We start from the raw sequence: 27323 nt of genomic DNA on the forward strand, positions 1-27323 counted from the left end.
CCATTTCCCCTCAGTGTGAGATCAAATACTGGTTTATTAAGAGTTCAGTCACTTACTAATTGAGTTTATTCAAGTGGTAAGTCACCAATAGCAAAATCAATTCTTAAATGTACAGACTGATCTGACACTTCAAATATGGCACAAAAACTCCACGAGCTCTGCTTATGTGGAGAGTCACAGTAAAAATGATCAAAGTGCATATTCAAGGTGCTTTAAGCCCACCTTGCAGCAGCCAGTGGCACATTGGAGACTAGTTACTTGCCTCAAGAAGAGGAAGCAAATGAACATGTTTCTAAAAGCCCTTTTAGACTCATTGGCCTAGTAAAATCATCAACCTCCACCTGATATGTTTACTAGCTTTGACAACTTTAAAATCTACTGAACCTCACTCCTCTCTATTAAGCAACTTTCTGCACTCAGAGGGCAAATGCAATTTTTACAGCAGTGATTGGAGCCTTCAGCACCTACCATGTTGGAACATGGTTGGGAATAAAGAAGTTAAATCCTGGCACAATTAGCATATGATTTAACTCAAGTGTTCCACCTCTCTGTAGCCTGTGTGTGCTGTTGCCTTGAGGCTTTTCCTTCCAGGTGAGTTATTCTTCACTGCCCCAGGGATAGCACAGGACCAGGTCCAGAGAGTGAGCCCAGGCTAAACTCACTTTTACTAAAAAGGGGGGCAGAATCACTTAAAGCAGTGTGTCAGCTCTAGCAACAGTGAAGAGGAGTGAGACTTTTGGGGACTGACACTGTTTATGACCCTATCAAAAACGTAATCCATCCCTCGCTGCGGCAACCAACCAGTCATCCAAAACAGCCAGCTTGTGGCAGACAAGTTCTACCCTTGGTGAAAGAAACGCCTTCCAGCCCAAATTGCAAGAAACACAGCTTGAGTGAAACAAGCCAGATGTGACCGTGTTCTAGCCACACCGCTCAACCATGGAACGTGCCATGGTGTAAGAACTGGCCCAAAGCGAGAAAAGCCGTAGGCTAGTGCATGTTGCACTTCCACTGACTTTTCTTAAGTTTTCTTCTCATTGTCTTTAATTAATCAGGCTCCGTTTCCTGGGCAGGGAATTCCTTATCCACGCACAACTAATGCAGTGAATACTGACTAATCCCCATAGTTATTACAGGCCCCTGTTCTCCATGGTAGAGCAGCAGTTGCTGCTGTTGCACAGGGCTTCTCATGTCCCCTCTCTCTCCTGAGCACCAGGCCCATGAAAGGAACTGAGAGATTTCTGCTTGAGAAGTGGCAAGAAGAGAGGCAGCTGCTGGGTTGAGCCCATAGTCACATGTTTTGTGAATACCACCTTGTGCCCCTTCTTGCTGCTGTTCTGCGCAAGTTACTAGCTTCTCATTCCAGGACGAAGCAGCCCTTGGTAGGTCCTCTGTGCTGAAAGCCAGTACCACAGCTGGGGAGAATATCTCAAGTCTTTCCTCACCTGTGAAGTTAAAGGAGTGCTTCAGTCTCTGGCTGGCTTTGATCTCGAGTGTCTTCTGCCTGGTACTGCTCCAAAGTTGCAGAAGGGCATGTATGACTGGCTTCTCCATTCATTTCTTTCAGTGGATGGTACATGTAGTCACCACTTTCACAGCGCTCTGCAGCCCGCCTCCTGAGAATCAGCCTCAGGTTTCCTACCACACTGATCAAAAGCAGCAGCCCCAAGACTGAGGTGAAGCAGATCCAGGTTCTCCTGTGAGAGAGGAACGAATAACCCAGTCTCAGAAATGCAGCAGTACATGTTTTAGTACATCTGTAACTATGCAGCAGCTTTCAGGTATGCACCACTGCTGCAGCCTAAGGTCTTGCTTCTCACAGTGGCTTAAGTGGGTGCTTTTAGCCTCTCAAAGTGGTTGCTTCTATGATTTTTTGCCTCTTCCTTTAATACTGACCTTTGGTCTCTCTCTTCCACCAATAGATCTGATAGTGGCAGACAGAAAGGCTGGGCTTAGTGAACAGCGTGTTCCTCTGTATAAAATGATTGGGGCACAGATGAAAGATGAATGAATGGCTGCTGGACCCCACTGTTTCCAGCAAGTATAGGAGTGCTCAATTTGTTTCATAACTAAGGCTATGAGTTGGTCCCAGAGATTAGGGAGGTCATGGATTCTGTGATTTTTAGGTGACCTCTGAGTGACTTCAGCCCCTAAGGGGATGGGGCTCGGGCAGCCAGCCCTGTGCTTCTGTGATTTATTGTGTATTTTACTAAAAATACCTGTGACATAATCTTAACCTTATTCATAACAAAAGCAGAATAGAGTGTACTTGAAGCGGTTCTCTCATTTCACTAACAGGAACCAGAACGTAGGGTTAGTTGCGGCTCCCTACACTAAAAGTAAGTGAATGGCTTTAAATGTGGAGGCCCATCATTAGCAGTGCAGCTGGTCTAGTCTCTCCTCATCAGTAATACAAACACCATGCGATGCTACTGCACCTGGATGGCCTGCAATTCTATAATCAAAATTAACTTGCCCAGAAACTGGAAATCAAGTGCAACAAAGGGCAAAAACTAGGCTAAGGGTGTTTAATCCACTGTTTACAGTGGCTGTTTGGTTCCTTTTGATGCTGTGTGCATGGGGCTCTGCTTTCCTACACGAGTTATTTGCAGTTCAGAGCTAGTGGGGCTGGAGGACTTGCAATGCAATATTGCACTAAATGCTGCAGCATATGTGAGACCCCTTTCTCCACCAATCCCCCATGGTGCAAACCCTGCTGCAGCTAGGCCAGAGGGGAACAAAGCTCTTGTCTTACAATTACAGAGGCCATTAACAATCTACCCCCAAGAGCTTAGCTGAAGTGAGGATGGATCATGATTCATCTCCCTCCCCAAAGCCAGGAGCCTCCCTGAGTATTATTTACAGGCTAGCTGGTGGCTGAACAGCATGTGAGAGGAGGGAGGATAGGGCACACCCTGGCCTTCCCATGACAGCTGTTGAGCATTGGTTGCCTTTACCTTCCCTTCTAGTCTTGTGCCAGAGCAGCAGGGCCCTAGCTCTTGCTTGTAGCCCCACAACTTGAGGCTGGCTTTCAAAGCCAACTTAGACACACTCCGCAGCCTAGGGGCAGCTCCCTTCTGAGAATTTTGTGCTCAACCAGAAGCCTAATGAGCTGAGTACAGAGCTTCCAGGGCAAGCACATGTACTATACACAATGAACTTTTCATACTCCATGGCCATCCTCCCCACAAAAGGCCAACTGGTGGCAGGCAGGTGCTGCTCTACCATTTGTTCATATATAACAAAACACTGCACACTTACTCTGTGAGAAGGGGTTTCTCGTCACTCCCTGCCTGAACCATGAGGAAAGCCAGACAGTGGCCAGCTGGAAGACAAGATGACAATAGGTGAAGGAAACAGGCGCGGGCGGGGTGGAACTACCTCACACCGAACGAGCCCAACCGAAGCGCGGGGGAAAGCATTAGCTAGCCAAGGTGGCGGCAGCTTGGCTCATAGCTCCACGAAGCTAATGACAAGTGAGACAAGCTTCGGTCTCTATGGTCACATCAGTGTCACATGGTAAAGCTGCTGCGTCGTTTAGCCAAAGAGAACCAAGCAAAGCAGCAGCACAGGACATACCTCTGGATAACTTGTCCTGCAGGCTATCCTCATAGGTGATATTACAGCTGCCCGTCTCCTGGTCACAAGGACAGCCATGCTCGCAGTCACAGAGCTGCTGGCAGTTTGGCCCATACCAGCCTATGGGGCACTCTGAGGAATTAAGGTCAATTGATTACAAAGAAGGCAGGGTATACTCCTTGCAGGCTGAGATTTCCACATCAGCACAAGGCACATTACCTCAGCCATGCATGTCCCACTAAAGCCGTTGCACGTACAGTAATTGTTTAAATGTTTCTGAACAAGCTTCATTTCCCCAGGGTATTTTCGCAAACTTGTCTAGTCTCCCTCCCCATAGCATCTGAGCACCTAGGGAATGATTTAGAAGCCACGATTTAGTTTGGAAGGACAAGCGTTTTATTAGAAAAAGGTGATAAAAATTAAAAGAGCACAGTGTAATTAATCTGTGCAACTCCCTGCAGCAGGATCTTGAGGCAGAAAGTAAGATTCACACCAGCATTAGATGTTTTAATAAGAGCAGGTGCAGTTACACAAGCTAAAAAATAAGAGCTAGAGGCAAATCAGCCATTAAAGGGAGAGTGCAAATGTCAGACTTTCAACACTCATCGACTCACACTAGGTACATGCTAGAGGCAAAGTGTGGCATGACACCCAGAATTAAGAGGTCATGGTCAGCTGCCTTTGGCTTTGTCAGATTTACAGCTTTCTGGCTGAAACTTGGCCCATTTGTCAGGCCAGCTGTGAATTAGGTGGGAGTTCAGCTGGTTTTGAAAGCACACAGGGAAAGAGCCTGTCACTTCCAGTTACAAAAGAAAGGGTCACATTTTTAAACAGCGTTTTGTAGGTAAAAGGCAGCCCCCTAGCACAGCTGTAAGCCTGACCTTTCTGCATTAACATGACCCACATGGAGAGTCTATGCCTGTGGGGCAGAGTTCATGTCTTCCTTAGTCTGAACACAGGGTTGCTCCATACAGGACATTCAAAGCCTTCATATGCACAAACCACTACTGGGAAGAGATGTCACCTTGCTGACAGATGGCTCCTTGGTAACCAGCTGGGCAGGTGCAGGATCCATGCACAGGGTCACATGCTCCACCGTTCTGACAGAGGCATTTCTGGGTGCAGCCATCCCCATAGGAGCCGCTAGCACACGCTGCAGGCAAGCACAAACTCATCAGGGCTCTCTTACTGGCCATGCCGAGAGCAGCTGGAATTCTCTGTATCAACACGCCGGCACCCCTTCCCCACCACTCTTCACTGAGTGTTCATTACACTGGGATAGGTCACCACAGCCCCTCCTACAAGTCAATCGGCTAAGCAACCGGCAAAGTGCATTAAAACCAGGCACGTGCCTTGTGCCAGAGTGGAGCGAACCTGCCTCAGCTGGGAGCAGGGCATGCCAGGAGAAGGAAGAGATCTGTTTGCAGAGGGCTCACGTTAAGGGTAAAAGGGGGCATGACTCTGCTCTTTATACCTCTGATTAAGTGTCCAGAGAAGGGAGCGCCACCAGAGCAGGTGAAGAGGTTGGACAGGACTCCTACCTTGCTGTAGCTGTTTCCCTCCTCCCCTTTAATGGGCAACCGATCCCAGTGAGGAATCCCCAGCTGGTGCTCACCACGGGCTGGCTCTGTCAGAGGATAACAGCTGAGAACCTCATGGACATGGGAGGGGCCTTCAGGAAAGCTGAGGAGCCCTGCAGCTCCGGGACTATCTCCAGGCCTGGGCAGGGGCAAAGACTTCCCAAGGGCTCTAGAAGGCACTTGCTGCATGGAGAGAGTTAACTGGTGCCTGCTGAAGTCACAGATCTCCTCAGCTCCCATTGATGATTTGAGCACCTTCGGCTCCAATGCCCTGAGGGGGGTGTTGCTCCCGGCGAGGCCACTGAGACACTGCTAGCTGGGTGATTATGCTGGGTTGGGCTGTTTAATAAAAGGCTTTTTAAAAACAACCCCTCCCCCCCCACACACTGCTGATCATGTGTCCATCCCAGACCCATCAGCTCTCACACATGCTCCCTTCCCCATTGCTGTTCTAATGCTGGACCCCAGGGAACTCTCAGGAGGGCTGGAGAGCCAGGAGGGTGGTGACATCACCGTTATTAAGGAGGTGAAACCTCAGAGGGGAAGTAATTTATTCACATGACTTAAAACTTATTTAACTACAACACTTGCGGAGAATTTATCCTGGTTTAGAGGCTGAATTCACACTTCCCATCCTGCAGATAAAAAGACAGGAAGCTTGCAATCTGCAGCTCTCAGACCCAGCTGACCAGGAACCACAGCTTGGAAATCCTGGCTGTGTCTAACGGGAAAAAATGCAGCAAGCCCATCGCAGACCACTATGTACCCTAAGGCGCAACAGAAAAAGGACAACACACCCTGTTGTCTTTCTTTTGCGGCTCACCCTTGCAACGCTCTTACAGAACAATGTAGATGTTAAATAGAGTCAACAGAATCACATTTCCCCACTGCTGCAGGCATCAGGCAGACAGCGCCCTATAACAGCACAGTCCCCTCCATAGTCATCAAGAAGATTGCGATACAAATTGGAGTTACCTTCGCTACAGTTGCTGCCTATCCAGCCAGCATCACAGAGGCATCCAGCTGCACAAGAAGGAAACACAAATCAGGCACTGCAGCTGAGATCAGCAGAGAGACTACGGGCTGCTTGAGACACCAATGCCCCCACTTAGAACATGCCCCCGGAAATCAAGACAAGGGTTAACACACACTCCCCTCCAGGAGAGTCATGGAGTGGACCAGCTGGGCTCATTTGCAGCTGCTGCTATAAAAGGCTTGGCTTTCAGCAGACCCTGGAGTCAGAGCAGTTCTCTTCTCTTCTCTAGAGAAGAAGACTTCAGTTCTCAGCAGAGCACAGGTGCCTGATACTGGAGGCATTTTCTGTATGCAGAGCATGAGTGACTGGGGAGCAAGCCATGTTCTTGAGAGGGCTGCAGTCAGTCAAAAGGTACTTTTTCTGTGGGGATTTCTGATGCTTGTGCTGGGAGCTTGTGGGATAAATCCCAGGACGATTAGAATGAAAGTCATTGGTGACCCTTAACTAGAAAGGCTCCAGTGTGGTATTTCAGCAAGGCAGGAGTGGTCCAGGGAGGTGACTGCCCTGTTGTTTTGTCATGTAACAAGCTCTGCAGTTCCTTCAGGGATACAAGGATGTGGAGGGGCACTGGGCGGGGAGATGTTCACAAGAGGCTCTCTCTTCAGTGGTTCAGAACCTCTCTCAGACAGCTAGGAGCTCAGCCTTGTTACTGTGTGGTGCTAGGCAGGAGGGGTTCCCCTACTCTGATAAGGTGGCAGATATGACCTATGAATGTTGGCACCATAACCTGGCCAATCTCTACAGACTCAACACCCACAATAGCTGCACCTCCCTCCCCACCCACTGCCCCCCTAGCTGGTAATGATGACATACTAGCGTGTGACACTAGTAACACACCCACCCCCCGTTGCAATGGGCTCACTTTGTAAAGAGGGGTGGCTTACACTCAGTGCAGATGCCATGCTGGCTGCAGTTGGAAGGCCCGCAGTCCAGGACGCTGCAATCTGGTCCTCTCCAGAAGTCCCCAGTGCACTGGCACTCTCCCAGCATGCAGCTCCCGTGCCCGCTGCAGTCTGGAGGCTCGCAAGCAGGCTCGTGGATACACATGACTGTCGAGACGCTCCGAGGGCAGCGCCACATGGCGTCGGACTTGCTGAAGACAAAAGGCAGTTCCCATGAGCAAAGGCTGGGGTGTGAAAGCTTCCCTGCTCCTATAGCCCTATGGCATGAGTGGAGGAGGGGTGAGCTGTGCAGATACTGGCAAAAACTGAAAGCCAGGATCACTGAGTCCTCCAAGAGGGAAACACACCCAGGACTCTGCTGGTTCTTGGATCAGCTGGCACATTAGTAAGGTGCATGGAGCTGTCGATCAGCTGCCAGCCACTTCATATTTGATCCCCATTTCAGTCACAGCCCCATTTGATAGCTCTGCTAGCAGCCTGATGATGGTGAGGGTTGTAATACCAGAGCACTTGGGAAAATTAGGTAATCACTCCAAATCCCATTAGTCACTCACTCAAAGAAACACTGTCACACGCTTTTCCTGTACAAACTCCTATCGCTTCAAATGCTGATTATTCCCTCTTAGGTACAAGGTGAGAAGTACAGACCTCGAATATGCTAATTTAAAACAATAATTATCACAGTTACACAGCACACTTCTGCCTGAAAAAGCCCAAGGCATTTCCCAAATAGACAGCCACCATCAAAATACAGCCACCTCTGGGGTGGATGACAGCTGCTAGGTAGCCAACTGGCACATAGCACATTGTGCAAAAGGAGATGGAGAACTTTAGTCTAGGCCCACCACCTACTCTTCCAAGGACTAATGGGACCCTTTATAGCATGGCAGAGCAGATAAGGTCTCTGAAGAATATTGCCTCTTGCTTGCTACTCAACTCTTCTGCCTCGGAAAGAGAGGAAGGGGGTGGAACCTGCTGGGATTCATAACTCTTACTAGTCTAGCTATCTCATGCCTGATGTCTGGACTGGTACTTTGCACCAAGACATCAAGTTATTTCTGTGACGTTCCAGGCAGGTCAGAGAGCAATACAGTCCCCCCATCCTTCCATACACACAGACCAGCATGAAGGACCAGGTTCGTTCCCGGAAGAAACAGGTGCATTTCACAGGAAAGTCAGTGGGAGTCCAACCCACTCTCGCCAGGCCTGAGTTTAGCCCTGTGACTCTGGAGTGGTTCCCACAGAGATCTTGTCTATGTAGAGGAGAGCTCCTCAGGCAACGAACTAGGAAGCTGAGGTGTCCCCATGGTTTTCACCATCCAGCGCCTACCAGTGATCTGACGGGTAACTCGCAAGGGTTCCATTTAAAACCAGAGTGGCTGACCCTCCACCATCCAGATTGATAGCATTCACGACACCCTGCTGCTTTAGGAAGTTGGCCATTTCCCAGAGATTGAGGCTGCAAAACAAAAACCAGTTAGTGCAGTTTAACACCAAGGGATGCAAGAGCCATCTCTGGGGCAAAGTAGCAGCCTCACTGATAATCTGGAGGGACTCTGAATTCTTGAACTGGGTTTATTCGGCATCACTTCCTGAAGCTTCTCATCGGGTCTAAAATCTGTTTAGATTTAGGATAGTCTTCTTATAGACAAAGCAAACATTTCTGCTGGTGGCCAGTGGATATAACTGATATTTAAGTTTGGCAGAATTTTATTTTTTAAATATAATTTGGATGGACAATATCTATGTTTATTCTTAAGCATTTTTAATTTTTTTTTAATCTATTTTCACAGTTGTGGGAAACTATGGGCGAGAAGGGTCAGGCAACAATGATTTAATGACAGTAGATGTTAGGCTTCAAAAAGTTAAAGCTTTATAACCATTAAAACACAAACTGTCAACATCACATGTCAAAATATACAGAGTCAAGATCCTTAAATCCAACTCTAATAACGTCTCAAGCAACATTTTCCTACTTTGTCTATCTGGAAACTTTGATTGTCAATAGAAATATTTTTGTCAGGTTGTGTCTATGGTGGAATCGATGTTTACTGACACTTATCAAAAAAATTGAATCCTGCCAAGCCTACTCACAGCTGTGGCCCTGGAAATATAGGAGTGAAATGGCTACCCTTGGATTTTTGCACTATGGTAGCTATGACAGTGGAAAACCCCAGCCTGGGAGCACTCCACCAATGGAAAGAGTTCAAAACTGAGCTCAGACCCCCGGTGCGTGTCAATTGTACACACTAGGGTGATGCTAGTGGTTCTCATTTGATACAGCTCTACTGGTGCAGACGAGTGCTCAGACAGAACCACCAGCTTCCATGCTGCCTATCAGAAGAACCTGAAAAGGGACGGAGTCCACATAAATCATGCCTCTGTCTGAAAGATGTTATCCCTCCTAGTGGTAAATCTAAGAGGACTATCCCTGAAAGAGCTGAGAAATGTTTCCCCCTCCAGTTCTACTTCATGAACGTGACAGCACTGTGGGAAGAGTCAAATTCATTGTTTCCTCCTGTCTATTTGGCCATTTCCTCTGCTGCTTGGATGGGTCCCTCACAGGGAAAAGACACAGTTCACTATAGGAAAAGGTGACTGTAAACTCTCAAACACTGTCAGGGAAAGCTGGCAGCAGGTGCAGGGCCTGAAATTCAGGGTCCAGGGCCAGGAGGCACCTCTGTGATCATCTAGTCTAGTGGTTCTCAAACGTATGTGATTGCGCCCCCTTCGTGTCTGAAGTCGTATATGTGCCCGCCACACAAGTACATATACCAATCAATGCGGTGGCGGTGCTTCCCTTGAATCAGTTTTGGTTTCTTTGTTTTTCACTTGAGTTGTTTGTTTTTTTTCCTGGTGCACGAATGCACAAACGCTCCAATGTAAAAAGAGCAAAAGCAAAACTGTGATTGTGGTCCATGCTTACAATTAAATGTGCACACCGGGTTGTAGCAAACGGATGGCAATGACTTTGTATAATGCTTGCAAGCTTAACAGAAATCCGTCAAAATGCACAGCACCATCTAGAGTCAAATGCACAGCACCAACTGAGGGTCTGATATGTCTGGAGGAATCAGCTTTGCTAGTTATTCATTGCTGTGGGTAAAGCGTGTGCAGTAAGTGTCTACCTCCCCCGCTCCCCCAAAGCTTCTCACGTTTTACCCCACAGAATACATTCCATGCCCCCCAGTTTGAGAACCTCTGATCTCCTGTATATCACAGGCCAGAGAACTTCCCCACAATAATTCCTAGAGCCTCTCTCTCTTAGAACAACATCCAATCTTGATTTAAAAACAGTCAGTGATGGAGAATCCACCACAACCTGGTAAATTGTTCCAATGGTTAATTACTCTCTCAGTTAAAAAATTATGCCTTTATTTCCAGTCTCAATTTGTCTAGCTTCAAATTCCAGCCATTGGATTGTGTTCTACCTTTCTGAGCTAGACTGAAGAGCCCATTACTAAATATTTGTTCCCTATGTAGATACTTATAGACTGTGATCAAGTCATCCCTTAACCCTCTCTTTGTTAAACTCAATAGATTGAGCTCTTTGTGTCTGTCACTGTAAGGCAGGTTTTCTAATCCTTTAATCATTCTCGTGGCTCTTCTCTGAACCCTCTCTAATTTGTCGACATCCTTCTTGAATTGTGGGCACCAGAACTGGACGCAGTATTCCAGCAGCAGTTGCACCAGTGCCAAAAACAGAGGTAAAATAACCTCTTTACTCCTACTCAAGAGTCCCTTGTTTATACATTGCAGGATTCCATTAGCTCTTTTGGCCACAGAGTCACATTGGGAGTTCACGTTCAGCTGATTATCCACCACGACCCCCAAATCTTTTTCAGATTAAGCACTTTAGTCTTAAACCGACTCCATTTCAAGTTGGCAGCATCCGTTTATTGTTACAAAATATAAAGCATGGACCTAATTTAGCCCGGTGTAGTTCTCTTTAAGCCCGAGAGTTACACCGTGGCTGATTGGGGTCCAATACCTTTCAATTCTCTCGGGTTTTATTCAAGAGTGCAGGAGGGAGAAGGAAGTTATAGACTAGGACACGCATCATACATCTAGCTTCCAGGACAGAGTATGCTTCCATTTTAAAAAGTTACACTTCTAATCCTTTTAATTGAGGTGTGGGGGAATCATGCAAATGCAGCACTGTCTGGATAGCTCTGCGGACAAGTGAAAACAATAGGTCTAACCTGTTCCCATTGAAATGAGCAGCAAAGCTATCATGAATGTCAATGACAGCAGTATCTCGCTCACCACTGCTGAGAAAGGAGAAAATGATCCTTATTCATCACAATGAAATCTACACTCTGAAGCCTAGTGATGGCAACATCAGCGCCAACATGTAATTTCACTTGAGATCATTTTAGCAGAAAGATCCAGCATCAGTTCTTCTGTCTGCAGTAGTGGATTTAGAAGGGAGAGTGGGGTATCAGGAGCCCAACTGGTTAGACAGGGCCCTGCTAGCAGTCATGGGGCCCTGCAGGGTTGTTCTCTCATTAACTCAGAGTGCCTGACTCTGCCTCTTTATCACCACCAACTTTTATATGGTGCCTTAAACTTACACCTGGCTTTACTGAACATGGGAGCTGATGCTGTTCTCAGTACTGGCAGTGATGCCAGATCAATCCCTTTGATACTTTGCCTGCCCATGAGTTTACTAAAGAACGAGTCCTCAGCCTTACCCCCTCGCATCTGTCTGTCCATCCATATGAACCAAGATCAGTCGCCCGAGCCTGTCATGTCCCACTGCCGTCCTGGCAGATATCACATTGATGAACTTGTCAAAGGACCCTGCATAGGAAAAAGGATAATTCACAGGCAGGTGAAAGAGCTGACTTTACAGACTCCTCCAGCTGGAGAAGACTGAGCATTAGTTACTAACTTAACTCCAACCTTCCCCATCTAACCTAACATAGGAATTAGGGATAAGAATTTCCATAACCACTCTTGTTACAAGAGACTGGCTGGCTCGGGGAGATTGGGAATGGAATATGGAGCCCTTCACCTCTAGGTCACAGGTTCAGCTACAGCCCAGGTTGATAGTGACTGCTCCTGTGAAATGAGTTTCTGGCTTCAATCTAGTTTTCCATGGAGAAGAATTCACACTAAAATGGGGCCCCTTGCTGGCACCTTTAGGCCAAGGACCAACTGGATATTATTATTTCTAGCACCCAAAGCCTCTAATCAAGATCTGGGCCCAACGGATGTGGATCTGGAAGACAGAGTCTCTACTCCAGAGTTCACAGTCCAGGCGCCTGCTCCCCGCTTTCTCAAACTTCCAGGGGAGAGCTCCAACTGTTGTATCTTGTTACAGCAGCTACTGAGGTGGGGGATAGGAAAAGACAGTGTCAAGATACTGGCTGAACATCAGCTTATGGGCGTGACCTGTTAACCCTTCCACTCCCACATATTACTAGATTGGCATGGGCGCTGGGGTGCTTTGTCTCACAACCCAGACAAAATAAGACACTCTCCTTATCCGAATGAGGCTTATTTTCAGCTCCCCCACCCGCAGCACTGGTGGCAATGCTCATGCAGCCCCGGCACCAGCAACAACTGGCACTTTAACCATTACGCTGTCTAGACCTATTCTGAGCAGGGTTAGGTGGGTTGGTGTCTAAAATGGCAGCAGATAGCCCACCGCTGTCACCAGCTGTGCTCGCAGTAGCAACAGGGAGAAATGTTAATGATTCTGGTTCCATTACAATGTAGCACATGCTATACCCGTCATCCCCAAGCAGTATGGGAAACAGTTTAACTCTGTCTACACTTGCAAATGCACAACTGTTTGCACATGCACCCATGGCCGACAATGAGGGTGGCCTGTACCAGTGCAGACAAAATCTATAGCTATGAAACCAAGCTGCCCATTTACAACCTCCTCACAAGGCTGCTCATCAGCAGATTGGAGGCAGTAGCTTAGGATCTTTACCTGTGGTTTGAGTTTTGTCACACTCCGCTGTCTTACTCTGACCGATATACACTTCTCCATCTCTCAGCAGCCAGACTACGCCACTTACCAGCTGCACAAATGGGTTGACTTGATCCAAAACATCCTCCTCCGACAGGTAACTGGGAGAGAGACCAGAGGAGTGAGGTGGCTCATCAAGGTGCCCAAAAACCTTTAGTGATGCCAGACTATTGCCTTGTCTACATTAGGAAATCCATTTACTGCTGACAACAGGCAGCTCAACCAGTTCTGGAAAAAAATGTGACCATATGTGTAGATCAAGCCATGTTCTGCACTGTTTCAGAAGCAATGGACTGAACCTGGCTGGCAGCAAATCTATACAACACGCTGGGTAATACCCAGGTGACCACCAGCCCCTTGTGTGTGCTAGAGCTCCTGCCATTGGTACCGCCAGGAGAGCTGAATCAGGGGAGCAGTGGTAGGGAGATTATGGCAAAACACCTTACTCTAAACAGAACCATCCCCGCAGGCAGTAACATGTCAATTTTCAAGCACAGGCAGAGCCTCGGGCTCTGTCTCCATTAGCAATGTGTTAAACCTTGTACAACAGCAGCTCCAGGTTTAAAAGTTTCAGAGTAGCAGCCGTGTTAGTCTGTATCCGTAAAATAAATTTGTTAGTCTCTAAGGTGCCACAAGTACTCCTGTTCTTCTTTTTCCAGGTTTAAAAGAGCCTAAGTGGGCTAAGTTTAACCTGGCAGTGAAAATGAGTTGAGAATCCACATGGGCCTGGGTCAGATGGGTTTTGCAAGGCATGGAATCAGTCCCAAGACTCCTGAGGCTGTGTGGACAGACCCTGCTTTGCATTATGGGAAGGAGCTTTCATAAAAAAAACAAAAACCCAAACCAACATTCTTGGAAGCAGAGCAAATGCTGCAAAAGGCATTCACGGCTAGAACCTCCAGGCCAGCTAGTGGGCGTGGCCATCCACAAGTTCTTATTCACACAAACATTCATTGAAAAAACAAAGCATCACGAATACGAGCGTGATTAGTGGTGAGCGTATTTAGCATTGGAATGGCTCTCATGGCATTGTGAGAAAACCCTTCACAATTCATGTCAAATGTATCCCATTTGGCCCAGGGAATACAGAAAGCTTCTTAAGTTTATTTTGGAAGAATATTTTACTACCTTTTACTATCTGTGCTGGACATAATGCACCATGTACTTGAAAATCCGCAACATTCAACATATTTCTGAAGAAGGAATGTCTAATTTGTACGTTTAATATCCTGATATTTACAAACACTGATTCTTACCACTCTCCTGGAAGGTTGGCATTATCCCCTTTTGATTGGTGAGAAACGAAGGCACTGGCAAGTTAAGGGCCTGATTTCCTGAGGCACCAAGCACTCACAAGCACAGAGGAAATTAACAAACTGTGGGTATTCAGAAAGGGGAGCCACGTGTAGAAATTATGAGTGACTGGCTCCAAGGCTAGTGATTCATAGATTCAGATTCCCAGGCCAGAAGGATCCATTGTGATCGTCTAGCCTGACCTGTGGTATATTACAGGCCAGAGAACCTTTCCAAAATGATTTTTAGAGCAGATCTTTTGGGAAAATGTCCAACTGAACTACACAGCCCTGAATTAAAAAGATACATCTTAATCTTCAATAGACCACAGTGTACGTGGCGTTCCAAGTTTAAATGAACCAGTACAAGATTGGGAAAGTCTTCATAGTACCTACACATGCACCACTTTTTTTAGTAGATGGGCTCGGTTTCCCTACAATTAATTGTATGTAAAAGTGATAGTCACACAACTTCTGTGTACACCGTCCATTACAGACAGAGGAGAAATTGGTTCTACAGGCGTATGCCTAATCAGTTGCCTACGCAATGCATAGTACAGAAATTGCACATGCAAAAATGAAGGCTGTTTGGAACAGTCTGTAAATGTGATCCTTTATCTACATGGTATTATTCCAGGAAAACAACTATTTCCGCAAAACTTTAATATCCCTTTTGTCCTTCCAACAATGTAAAATAGTAATTAAAAAGAAAATGAAGCTGCTAGGTGAATACATGAAGCCCTAGTATTGATCTTGATAAGCAGTATTCAGCCCTGGAAAAATATCCGGGTCTTTCTACAAAGCTGCTCTGATCACACTGCCAGTGCTTCCTTTCAATAAGGAGACGTAATGTCTGAGATCAGGCCAAAAGGGCCATTCTGTAATGTACGGGATTAAAAATCCCCATTGTTATAGTAGGGGAAGGTCCAGAAGCCAATTCCTAGGGGGGCACTTTCTGCCTTAATGTTTATTACTGAGCCTTTCCGAAGAAGAAAATGGCACAGAAAAGCGCCCAGATCCTTACCCAAACACCATGGTGCCGTCCTTCCTGATGCCAAACTGCGCATTCTGCACGCCTCTGGCATTTCTCACCAGCCTTCCATCGCTCACAATGTTCCCGAGGCATTCTCCGGTGACAATGTCAAAGTAGCCACCATTTTGGGCCACTAGGCACTTGCCACGTCTTGCAGTTTCTATCACAGTGGCCTGAAGGCTTGAATTGCAACCTCCCAAGCCGCCAGGCTCTAACACAGAGAAGGTTCTCAGGGGGTTGTTCACAAAAGTAAAGTGGCCATAGACTTCCCTTCGTGTCTCGCCCTCTGGTGGGAAGTAAGACACGAATCCTCTTGTCATAGTCACAGGAAGTTTGGTGCTAGTGTTGCTGGGCCAAGTTTCATGCGTTACGTTGCCATGCACGACAGCTTGACAGTCTCTGACATACCTGTGATGGTGACGAGGACCGTGGTAGGAAGGAGGATATGGCAATAACAAGTCGTCATTTAATGAACTCCTGAAATGAAGAGATGGGTGAGATTATGAAATCTAGTTCTCATTCAACCAGCTGGTCTGTTTTCCATCTGTCTAAGCTACTTACAGGGCCCTCTGAGCACCTCTCAGTCTTTTTAATGTGTTTAGCCTCACAACGAAGTGCTACTATCCTCATCTTACAGATGGAACCGAGGCACAGAACTACGTCTACAAAGGCTGTGGCAGCAAGCCTCCCAGCCCGGGTTGACAGACTTGGGCTTGCGGGGCTCATGCTGGAGCTCTAAGAATAAGCCTGTAGCCAGCAGCCTGAAGTTGCAGTTCAGAGTCTGAAGCCTAAGGAGGGAGTGGGCTTCAAAGCCTGAGCTCCAGCCTGAGTCACAACTTCAAAGCGCTGTCTACACAACTATTCTCAAAGCACCAAGGCAAACCCAAGTCTATCGACCCGAGCTGGGACACTCGCTCCTGCAGGCTATGTAGACGTACCCAGAGACACTGAGGCCTTGTCTACACTTAAAACTTTTGCCACTTTTAACTTTGCTGGCATAGTTAAAGTGGCAACCCCGTCCTCTCCCCACCCCCAATCCATGCAACTATGATGGTATATTGGTACAGCTTATTCCAATTCGGCTAAGTGAACTAAGCTATACCACATCTACACTAGGGCTTTGCTGGCATAACTATGTTGGTTAGAGGTGTGATTATTTTTTTCCTTTTAAACAAACATAGTTACGATAGTAAAACTTCTGAAGTACAGACCACATTAAGTGCCTTGCCCAAGGTCACACAGAAAGCATACGGCAGAGCAGTGAATGGAACCCATGTCTCAAGTCCCTAAGCTCCTATCTGATAAGGAAACTAGCACCATTTTGCTGTCACTATTGCACTACCAGCAGTGGGAGTGCTGGCATAGGCAGGGGACAGGCACTTTTTAACTATGCATCATATAAATGATCAGAGCAGACCTAGATGTCACAGTGGCAAAAATATCTGCAGCCTGTCTAAAAGGATTTGCTGAACTCAGAAGGGGGCTGTGATGTAACCTTTAAATAAAAACAGTCTCTTGTGTTCCACATGCTTTGATAGATGGAAACCCCTGAAATTGGATTCCAAATTCTTTACTCAAGGTTAGTAAATAGGTTGTTACTTTGTGTTGCCTTTAGCATGAAATAAAAGGGAATAATATCTGCCACAAACACACCTTATATTTTTCTGGGGTTACCACATATGAATATCAGTCACTAACTATATTAAAAAAGACATTACAAAGAGAGTTGTACAGTAGAAATTAACTGAAATATTAGGTAACTGATACAAGGAAATCGTGTCTTGAATACCCAAGAAAGTTAGGTCTGGTCTACACTACAGACCTTTATTGGCATAATCAGCGGTGTGTAAAATCTACACCTCAAATGACTTAGTTATACCATCCTATGCCCGTACAGATAGCACTTATGGCATCGGGAGACCTTTTCCCGCTGACATAGCTACTGCCTCTCGGGGAGGTAGATTCACTATGCTGATGGGATTGCAGCTGCACTGATTCAGCGTTTTAAAAGTAGACATGCCCTTAGAAAAAACATAATATAAAGGAATTATACGATGAGACATACAGAACTCACTGTTTCTTCAGACTCCCAAAACCCTAGTCTATGTTTATAGAATAGTTGTGCTAGCTGTAATAGGTGTTCGATTGTTGCACTAGTCCAGGTTTGTCACCAACTTATATGGGGCATAATTTGGTTGAAATCAGTTCTGAAAAGAGGCTAGGTAGTAATCAACTACTGGCATGACTATAAAAGCTAAAACACTCAAATGTTTCTTTCTTGGTATATTCTCTCTTTCCTAGAGTAGACAAACAATAAAGTACAGTACTTAGCTTCTAGACCATAATAGTCATAGTCTCATTTCCAGGCATCTTTCTCTTCAATGGCTTTTCTCTCTTGCTTGCTTCGTTTATGCTGTGGCTCCACAAGCAGGGAATGTGTTATTTTTTTTCTCCTACACTAAAGTCAGGACAGGGGCAGTTTAGACAAGGGAAGATCAGCTAAAAGTTCATTTCCCCTCTAAGCGCATGTCACGCCGGAGACAGGAGTTTCCACGAGTACTAAGTACAGCAAAGTTCGTTCCCTAGACCGAGTGAAAGGCGCAGGTCGGCCGAGACACACCCGCCGCTGGTAGAACCCGCTGCACTATTTAGGGGAACAAACTAGACGGGAGCGGGTGCACAGAGAGCACGTGTCAGGAACAGAAAAATGCTTTTAAGTTGGCCCCATGAGAGCACTACGGGGGGGGGGGGTAGATGATTTTGGGGGAAGGGGGAACTGGGCTGAGTTTATTAGCGGAGAAAGGGGTGGCGGGGGAACTGGCCGGGCTCAGTGGTTTGGGGGGCGGGGGGAATAGGGAAACTGGACCGGGGTTACCAGCGGACGGGGTGTGCTCCCCTCCCCAGCCTGGACACCCGGGCTGGCCGGATCCGCAGCCCGGACAGGCGCCGCCAGCTGCCCAGCCGGAAGGCCAGAGACTCACCCCCCGTCACTGCCGCCGTGCGCTGTGCGGAGCCAGCTGAGCAGCGCTAAGGAAGCGGCGACAACAGCCACAGGCCGCTGCTGGCTCCGGCCCGCGCACTCCGATGCCAGCATGGAGCCCGCCATATTGAGCAGGGAGGAGGATCACATGACAGTGCGTCACCTCATGTGATCAGAGAGAGACGGGGGGGGGGACAAGCTGCGGGTTGTGCGCCACCTAGTGTCAGCCCGGCCGTATCGCGGCCGCCAGCGCCCGCAGCTACCAGGCAGGCAGGAGCCTGCAAGCAGACCCTAGAGGGCAACGTTTAAAAGCGAGAGGCCTGTTCATACCCCAAACCCTGCCCCCAGAAACCCTCCATAACACCCCCCAAACTTCCCCGTGAGATTAGCCTAGAAATAGAATACTTTCCATAACCCCTCCCAAAAAGATACCCATGAAACTCTATAATACTCCACAAAAACCTGCCCCCCACAAAAAAACCTTACTCCCTTCAAGTGACCATCCCACCTCAGAATCTGGTCTCTTGTGATCCCACCACAAACTTGCTCCTTCTGTGGTGACCCTCACCTCTCCAAACCTTTCCCTGTGTCGGGGCCCCCACATTGGTTCCACACCCAACAGGAGCCTTGCCGGCTCTCACAAACTTAGCTGTACTTAGAGTGACCAGGGCAGTGGACACTAGGTGCACGGGGTGCATAGGGTTTTACAGGATCCCCCATCCCCAGGTTAGATATCTGCATAATAGTTCACCAAAGGGTGGCATGAGACCAAGGCCGGCTCCAGGGTTTTGGCTGCCCCAAGCAGCCAAAAAAAAAAAAAAGCCGCGATCACGATCGCTATCTGCGGTGGCAATTCAGCGGAAGGTCCTTTGCTCCAAGCGGGAGTGAGGGACCGTCCGCCGAATTGCCGCCGAATAGCTGGACCTACCGCCCCTCTCCAGAGCGACCGCCCCAAGCATCTGCTTGCCAGGCTGGTGCCTGGAGCCGGCCCTGCATGAGACGTCTCTACCAAGAGCCAGTAGCCCACTGCTCGTCATAACCATTGGGATAGGCATGTATAGATAATACTGAAGGAGTTATGTACCTATACTAAAAATTATATTCTGAAGGCCTTGGGGTTAAGGCAGGTCACCAAGAGGTGATAACCTCAGAGCTGTTCCTTTCAGGCAGGAAATAACAGACACCCATCTCCCTGTCTGGTACTTTGTGTTTTGTGCATTTTATGCCTGTTTGCATACTGAGCCATAGACAAAAGAACAGATTGTGAAATCTACAGAAACCAACAAGCAGCAGGAGGGGTGTCCTGCTTATGAATAAAAACAAAGGATTGTTGTGGTATATCGTGGGGTGCAAGGAAACACATGGGGTCCATCGGTTAGAAGGCAAACGGACAGCATGTCTGCCACATGAAAGAAGGATCACAGACAAGCCTGGGTGTAAAACCCTGCAAGGACTTTGAGGCGCAAGAGTATTTAGGCTTTAGAATGTGTTATGTAACCATTTGTTTCCAATACTTCTACTTACTACTTCTTGAATCTCTGATTATTGTTAAATAAACTAATACTTGATTTTACTATAAACATATCTAAGTGCTGTGAGGTAAGTGACACAGTGATCTGAGGTGGAACTGGCAAGCTAGAGTGTACTGTTCCTCTGGAAGCAGTGAATCTGTGAATATTGCAAGTATCCAGTGAACCAGGGCCTGGATGCTCCAGGGAGATGGTCAGAGGGCTCAGGGGTTAGAGTGTGCCTGTTGCTTACCTGTAGAGAGACAGCAGAGCCTTCATAGGTCTAGAGCAGGGGTTCTCAAACTTCATTGCACGACCCCAGGACGGGGGATCGAAGCCTGAGCCCATCCAAGTCCCACTTCCCCGAGTGGGGGGGTCCAAAGGGCGAGCCCCACCACTTCGGACAGGGGAGCCAAAGCTGAAGCTCAAGGGCTTTAGCCCCAGGCAGGGGGCCTGCAACCTGAGTCCTGCCGCCCAAGGCTGAAGTCCTCAGTCATTGGTGTCGGCCCAGGGTAGTGGGGCTCAGGCTTCATCCCCGGCCCCCAGTAAGACTAAGCCAGCTCTGGTGACCCCATTCAAAAGGAATCATGACCCACTTTGGGGTCCCGACCCACAGTTTGAGAACCGCTGGTCTAGAAGGGAGTGCTTGTGTTGCCTGTGGCCAGTGGCATTGGGCAGGGCCAGCTCCAGGGTTTTTGCCACCCCAAGCGGCGCGAAAAAAAAAAAAAAAGTTGCGATCGTGATCTGCGGCGGCAATTCAGCAGGAGGTCCTTCGCTCCGAGCGGGAGTGAGGGACCGTCCATCGAATTGCCACCGAATAGCTGGACGTGCCGCCCTCTCCGGAGTGGCCGCCCCAAGCACCTGCTTGGCAAGCTGGTGCCTGGAGCTGGCCCTGGCATTGGAGAGCTGAACCCTGGCAGGCACAGACAAGGCTTCTTCATGCTACGGGCAGGTGCTACCAAGGTGCCTCATGAACCTGGGTACCACCAGGAAGTGTTACATCCAGCTTCTGGAGTCAGGTGATTATGGGAGAAGCTGGGCTTCCATTCTAAATGAGAAAAGGGTGGAGCCCTTCTGGCTGTAGAGATAAGCTTGAAAAATGTGACTCAAGTGTGACCAAGGGATCAGAAACCTGAATGCAACCCCCCCAGCACGCACACATGATTTTTTGAACCATTGTGGTTGACAATACTTCATGCCCTAGTCTCCCCCAAGAGTCTGTTCCCCTAATATGTCTCTCCATGCCTCTCAGGTCCTGACCCTAGTCATTGGGAATCCCCTTTAAATGAAGGTGTTGAACAACTAATAGTTCCTAGAAAATACATAGAAATGCTTTTCTTTGCCATATGCTGCTCAGGAGAATCCAAGATATTATTCCACATGCCCACATTTTTCCAGCACCAGAGGCTTTACTCAGATTTCCATAGAGTTTAATAGTGCCCGAGCTCTCTGAAGTTAATGCTAGAAGGGTGTTGCTGTGGGTCAATAGACCCAATTTATGAGCTTCTTTCAGCCCCATCCATTTTGACAGGAGTTGCATGACGGGACCCTAAGTCAGGAAAGAGCTAGCTGTACATCAGAGGAGTCCTTTTTGTGTAGCAGTTTTATCATGGTTAAATTCCAGGAACTGTCCTGTGATCTGTACAATATGGGGCTGGATATTTACTCATCCTGTAGCTACTCTAAAAAAGCACTTCTCAAGCTGACGTGTGGACCAGTGATTATATGGACCACTTACTGGTGGGCCACTGACAGCTGCAAAGTCACATGATGTGGCTTCACCTCTTTGGTTCCAGGTGCTTCTTTACAGGCAACCTGGCTCTTCTGGTCACTTTCTCCTACAGCTTATGCTAGAGATCTCAGTGAAAGCTGCATGTCAGCAATTGCTGTATTTGCCCAGGGGACACTGTGCAATAGCAAATGAGACCTTGAGTGGGTGGGGACATGGTCTGTACTCAGGAGACAGGGCGGGGCGCTGTTCATGAGATGATCTCTAATAGGATGTTACTATGCAGAACATGCCACTGCTCTAAAAGCTTACACCAGAGAGTATCCCCACATCAAATGTGGAAAGTTCCCTTTTTGATCCAGCATCTGTTTGATTTTTATTTTTTCCTAAACAAAATGGAATTGATTTCGGGGGTAACACAGGCTTGGTGGTTTTTTTTTTTTAAATTATGTACCTCTCCAAGTTAAACATCACCCCAATAGTCACTTGCTTAACCTTCAGTTGCTAACCCATACATAGTCAAAGATAGATAATAGTTAAAGTCAATCCCTTTTCTACTTAGCTTGGATTGTGTGTTGCCACAGTGAAGATATTTACTCTCTCAGTGCCTCAGTTTTTCCATCTGTAAAATAAACAGGATGTTTCCCTATCTCACAGTGCTGATGTGTGGATAAATACACCTCTACCCCGATATAACGCTGTCCTCAGGAGCCAAAAAAATCTTACCAGGTGAAACCGCGTTATATCGAACTTGCTTTGATCTGCCAGAGTGTGCAGTCCCACCCCCCTGGAGCGCTTCTTTACCGCTTTATATCCGAATTCGTGTTATATTGGGTCACGTTATATCGGGGTAGAGGTGTACATTAACCAGGGCTGGCTCTAGGTTTTTTGCCACCCCAAGCAAAAAAATTTTGGCTGCCCCCCCGTCCCAGCCCTGGGCTCCTCGCCGCACCCCCCTGCCGCCCCAACCCTGGGCTCTCCCCCACCACCCGCATCCCCCTGCCGCCCCAGCCCTGGGCTCTCCTTCCCCCCCCCCCGACACCCCAGCTCTGGGCTCCCCCTATCCCCCCACCACCATTGCCCCACACACACACCTCCTGCCGCCCCAGCCCTGGGCTCTTCCCCCCACCCCCACCCCACCTGCACCCTCCTTCCACCGCAGCCCTGGGTCACTGGTAACTCGCTCCCAGGGCAGGTCATTCAGCAGGAATTTTAGATGTGCACAGAACACAGACAGGACTGGTTCCCGCATGGTTACAGAACTGCAGTAAAGTGGAACAATTTTCAGCTTGTGTGATTGGAGGATATCTGGATGCATATTATAAGACTGTCCTACATAAATGAGGAAAAGTTGAGGTGCCTTTATTATTCTTTTGTTCCACTCTTTCTTTCTATGGGGAATTTGCCAATGCAATCTCACTGCCTTCCTTTTAAACAAAGAAAAAAGGCAATGGCTGTTAAAAATAGCAATTCCAGTCCTAATAACCATTGGGAAGCATTTCTTGCTCAATTTTATCCTACTTTTTCTTCAGCAAGTTACAGTGGATCAGTATATTTGATTTGGGAGAAATGAAGTAACAGCCGCCCAAACTGAGCTTGAGCACTCCTGAATTTTGAGGTGTTAAAATCTGGAAGGCAGGTGCTGAGAGGGGCTGGGAGGGGGGGGGGCTGTGGCTCCGCAGGGGAACACGGCAGCATGTATGCAGCAGCGTGTCTGGCGCTGCGCAAAGCCAGACACGCTGGTCTGAGTGGCATGGTAAGGGGGGTGGGGGATTGGAGAAGGGGTAGGGGGTTCTGGGGGGGGCAGTCAAGGGACGGAGCGGGGGGGTTGGATGGGACGGAGGTTCGGGGGAACAGTTGGGGGTAGGGGGAAGGGTGGGTTAGATGGGTCAGGGGTTCGGGGGGGCAGTCAGGGGACAGGCAGCAGTTGGATAGGCATGGGAGTCCCAGGGGGTTGTCAGGGGACAGGTAGGGGGTGGAGTCCTAGGGGGGAAGTTGGGGGGCATCTCAGGAGGGGGCAGTTGGGGACAAGGACCAGTGGGGCTTAGATAGGGGGTGGGGTCCTGGGGAGCAGTTGGGGCAGGGTCCCGGGAGGGGGTGATCAGGAGACAGGGAGCAGGGGGGTTGGATGGGTTGGGGTTTCTGTGGGGGGCAGTCGGAGGGAGTGGATGGTGGCAGGGTGGGGCTACCCTCTCTCCCCGTGAAGTGTCCTATTTTTTGAATGTTAAAATATGGTACCCCTACCCTTCCCAGTGCAGCTCTCCATTCACAGCAGGCTGCAGCATGAGGTCTCAGCTTCCTCACTCCCTCCCCCTCTTTCCTGTTGGTAGTGGCCAAGGGAATGCTGGGAAATGTAGTTCTTTCCCTGCTCCAGGGCTGGCTCTATAGGCAGGGAGCTAACCAAGAAACTACAGCTCCCAGAGCACCCTGTTGGTTCTCAGCTCCCATGCTGGATCCCTGCCGCCCCTGCAAATTGGCTGCCCCAAGCACGTGCTTGCTTTGCTGGTGCCTAGAGCCGCCCCTGACATTAACATAAGTAAGGTACTTGGGGCCAGATCATTAAAGGTGCTGAGTCTCCTAGCTTCCACTGATCTCCCAGACCTGTTCCTTAACCTACAAGTCCAGTTTCCTCAGCAATACATAGTTTGTCTTTAACTGTGTGCATTTTTAACGTTCTTTTTTTCTTATTTGAATAAGAAAAATCTTGAAGTCTTCCCTGATGAATTGCCCTGATTTTCAAATGGAAGTTAGGAGTCTTGATACCTTGGTGGATGTAGGCCTAGGACAGTGTATAAGAACCTTGATATCTATAGATGGAGTCTGCACTCATTCAAGGCAAAAAGAGTTTGGCCACTTACTTCAATGGAGCAGGATCAGGCTATTAAAGGATAAAATCTACAGAAAGTTATAACTGCAAACACACACATCAGCAGTCATGAATCAGCTGCAAATCTTACTCATACACACATTCCCTATGAACAGCATCATATTTGCTTCATGTCTAACATCAGTACTGTGACAAAGTTCCTCCTCTATCTTGGTGGGTCCTGCACTTATTGGCAGATTTTCTTGCCTCAGAGATTCACCATGTGGGTTGGGGAACAGCCCAGAGACCTTCCCGTCTGGATTGGGAGGTTTGGGGGGAACCCGGGCCCACCCTCTACTCCGGGTTCCAGCCCAGGGCCCTGTGGACTACAGCTGTCTTAATTGATTCTAGCAGCTTCTTCTTAATTGGCTCCACGTGTCCTAATTAGCCTGCCTGCCTTAACTGGTTCTAGCAGGTTCCTGATTACTCTAGTGCAGCCCCTGCTCTGGTCACTCAGGGAACAGAAAACTACTCATCCAGTGACCAGCATATTTGCCCTCTACCAGACTACTATACCCCACTGGTCTGGGTCTGTCACATATTCCTCCCCCCTGCTCAACGGCAAGGAGTTGGACAGCTTAGAATGCCAGACATGGCAATGCCGATGGTTTGTCACGTGTGCACTGACAGCTCCCTGCTCCGTGTTGCACATGGAACTGGAAAGATTGGCGGGATAAGAACTATCTGGTCACCCTTGTGTTTTTCCTCCTTGTTCCGCTGCATCCACTGAAGAGGGGCATGGTCCGTCACGAGGACAAATCTGCGCCCGAGCAGGTAGTAGCGCAATGTTTCCATGGCCCATTTTACAGCAAGGCATTCTCTCTCCACCACTGCATATTTTTGTTCCTTTGGAAGGAGTTTCCGATTGAGGTATAGAATTGGGTGTTCCTCCTCCCCAACCATCTGTGATAGAATGGCCCCCAATCCTACTTCCGATGCATCCATCTGCAGGATAAACTCCTTGGTGAAATCAGGGGCTATCAGTACGGAGTTACTGCAGAGGGCAGTCCGTAGGTCTGTGGATGCTTCCTTTGCTGCGTCAGACCATCTCACCAGATCAGGTCCACAGGCTTTCACTAGGTCTGTCAGGGGGCTTGCCCTTGTGGCAAAGAGGGGGTGTAGTGAGGCGGTGTGGCACCCCTCCGTCCCGCATAGGGCCGAACTTCCCCTAACCCCAACGTGGGCGGAGCCACCGGGTCCGGTGCCCGCCCCTCCGAGGTCACGGCCCCGACCCGGAAGTATAAAAGCCTGCCTGCAGAGCTCAGTGGAGCCCAGGCCGGCAGAGAGAGCAGACATCCCGGGCCGAGCTCCCGCTTGGGAGACAGCCGCAGGCCGCGAGCCGCCTGCTACCCCACCGCGCCGGTCGAGCCTACCTCTCGCCAGGTACCCCGAGGAGGACTGGCCAAGCCTGCCCCGTGCCAGCTACCCTGGTGGAGAGCTGCCGGACCTGCCCCCAAGCCCCGCACCAGAGGAACCGATGCTGCTGGACTGGCCCGAACCCGGCGTCGCCAACGAGGTAGGCCCCGAGGGGGAACATGGAAGTAGCCCGGGGGTAGCCGACCCCGGTCAGGCTGCAGACATGTGAGCCGATGTCAGTGTGTTTCGGTCAGGACACCCCACTGACCAGCAGCGGCAGTAACCGCTGCTAGGGCCCCGGGCTGGGACGCAGTGGAGTGGGTGGGCCTGTGTCCCCCGCTGCCACCCCCGCTCATGGGTGGCAGGCTTCCCCCTCACCCAACGCTCAGGTAGGAACCTGGGCCTCCCCCAAAGTGTATTGTTGCTCAGCCCCTGCACCAGAGGGCCTGAGCCCCTTAACTGATTGTTGCTCAGCCCCTGTACCAAAGGGCCTGAGCTGTGACTGTTTGTGTCCCGCCCTGAACCAGGGCCTGGGCCTACTTTAAACTGTTGATTGTTGCTCAGCCCCTGCACCAAAAGGCCTGAGCTAGCTGATTGTTTGCTCAGCCCTGCCTGAGGGCCTGAGCCCCTTGAACTGTGGGTCACTCAGCCCCTGCGTAAAGGGGCCTGAGCTTTGACTGTCTGTGCTGTAGTGAGTCGGTGTGGTGCCCCTCCATCCCGGAGGGTAGAGCCCCGGTGCGAACCTACTACGGGGGATAAATCGTCGGTAGTACCCCACCACACCTAGGAACGCCCGGACTTGTTTCTTGCGACTTGGTCGGGGCCAATTTTGGATGGCCTCTAACTTGTTCACTTGGGGTTTTACCAGACCTTTTCCCACAATGTAGCCAAGATATTTGGCCTCCGTAAACCCTACAGCGCACTTGGCAGGGTTTGCTATAAGGCCAGCTCGCCTGAAGGTATCGAGGACTGCCTCCACCTTCTCCAGGTGGGTTTCCCAGTCTGGGGTATGAATGACCACATCGTCCAAGCAGGCAGCAGCATAACTGTTATGCGGGCGTAATAGCTTGTCCATGAGGCGCTGGAAGGTAGCTGGGGCCCCATGTAGTCCAAAAGGGAGGACAGTATATTGAAAAAGACCCTCTTGTGTAGAGAGCAGTCTTTTCCTTTGTTTCTTCTGCAAGGGGAATCTGCCAGTACCTCTTTGTCAAGTCTAGGGTAGTCAAGTACCGGGCATTACCCAGACGGTCCACTAGCTCATCTATGCGAGGTATGGGGTACGCATCGAACTGGGATACTTTGTTTAGTCGCCGGAAGTCGTTGCAAAATCTTGTGGTGCCATCAGGTTTGGGCACCAGCACGATTGGGCTGGACCACTAACTATGGGATTCTTCAATGATCCCCAACTCCAGCATTTTTTTTACTTCTGCTTTTATTTCCTCCCTTTTTGCCGCTGGCACCCGATAGGGCCTCATTGTT

The 27323-nt window shown here is 48.9% G+C and overlaps 1 protein-coding gene across 1 annotated transcript; it reads right to left on the minus strand.

Annotated features, from left to right (window-relative positions):
- Positions 1–51: 51 nt before the first annotated feature.
- Positions 52–18511, minus strand: NAGPA (N-acetylglucosamine-1-phosphodiester alpha-N-acetylglucosaminidase). The gene is made up of 11 exons (XM_054042295.1): positions 18387–18511; positions 15397–15882; positions 13042–13181; positions 11792–11900; positions 8428–8556; positions 7080–7288; positions 6135–6182; positions 4604–4732; positions 3580–3711; positions 3262–3325; positions 52–1697 (listed from the first exon to the last, which is right to left on the minus strand). The coding sequence occupies exons 1-11, from the start codon at positions 18509–18511 to the stop codon at positions 1454–1456; spliced, it is 1815 nt and encodes a 604-aa protein (XP_053898270.1). The 3' UTR covers positions 52–1453.
- Between the last annotated feature and the right edge of the window lie 8812 nt (positions 18512–27323).

The sequence above is a fragment of the Malaclemys terrapin genome, chromosome 10 (genome assembly GCF_027887155.1).
Source record: "Malaclemys terrapin pileata isolate rMalTer1 chromosome 10, rMalTer1.hap1, whole genome shotgun sequence".
In the NCBI taxonomy this organism is placed as follows: domain Eukaryota; kingdom Metazoa; phylum Chordata; order Testudines; family Emydidae; genus Malaclemys; species Malaclemys terrapin.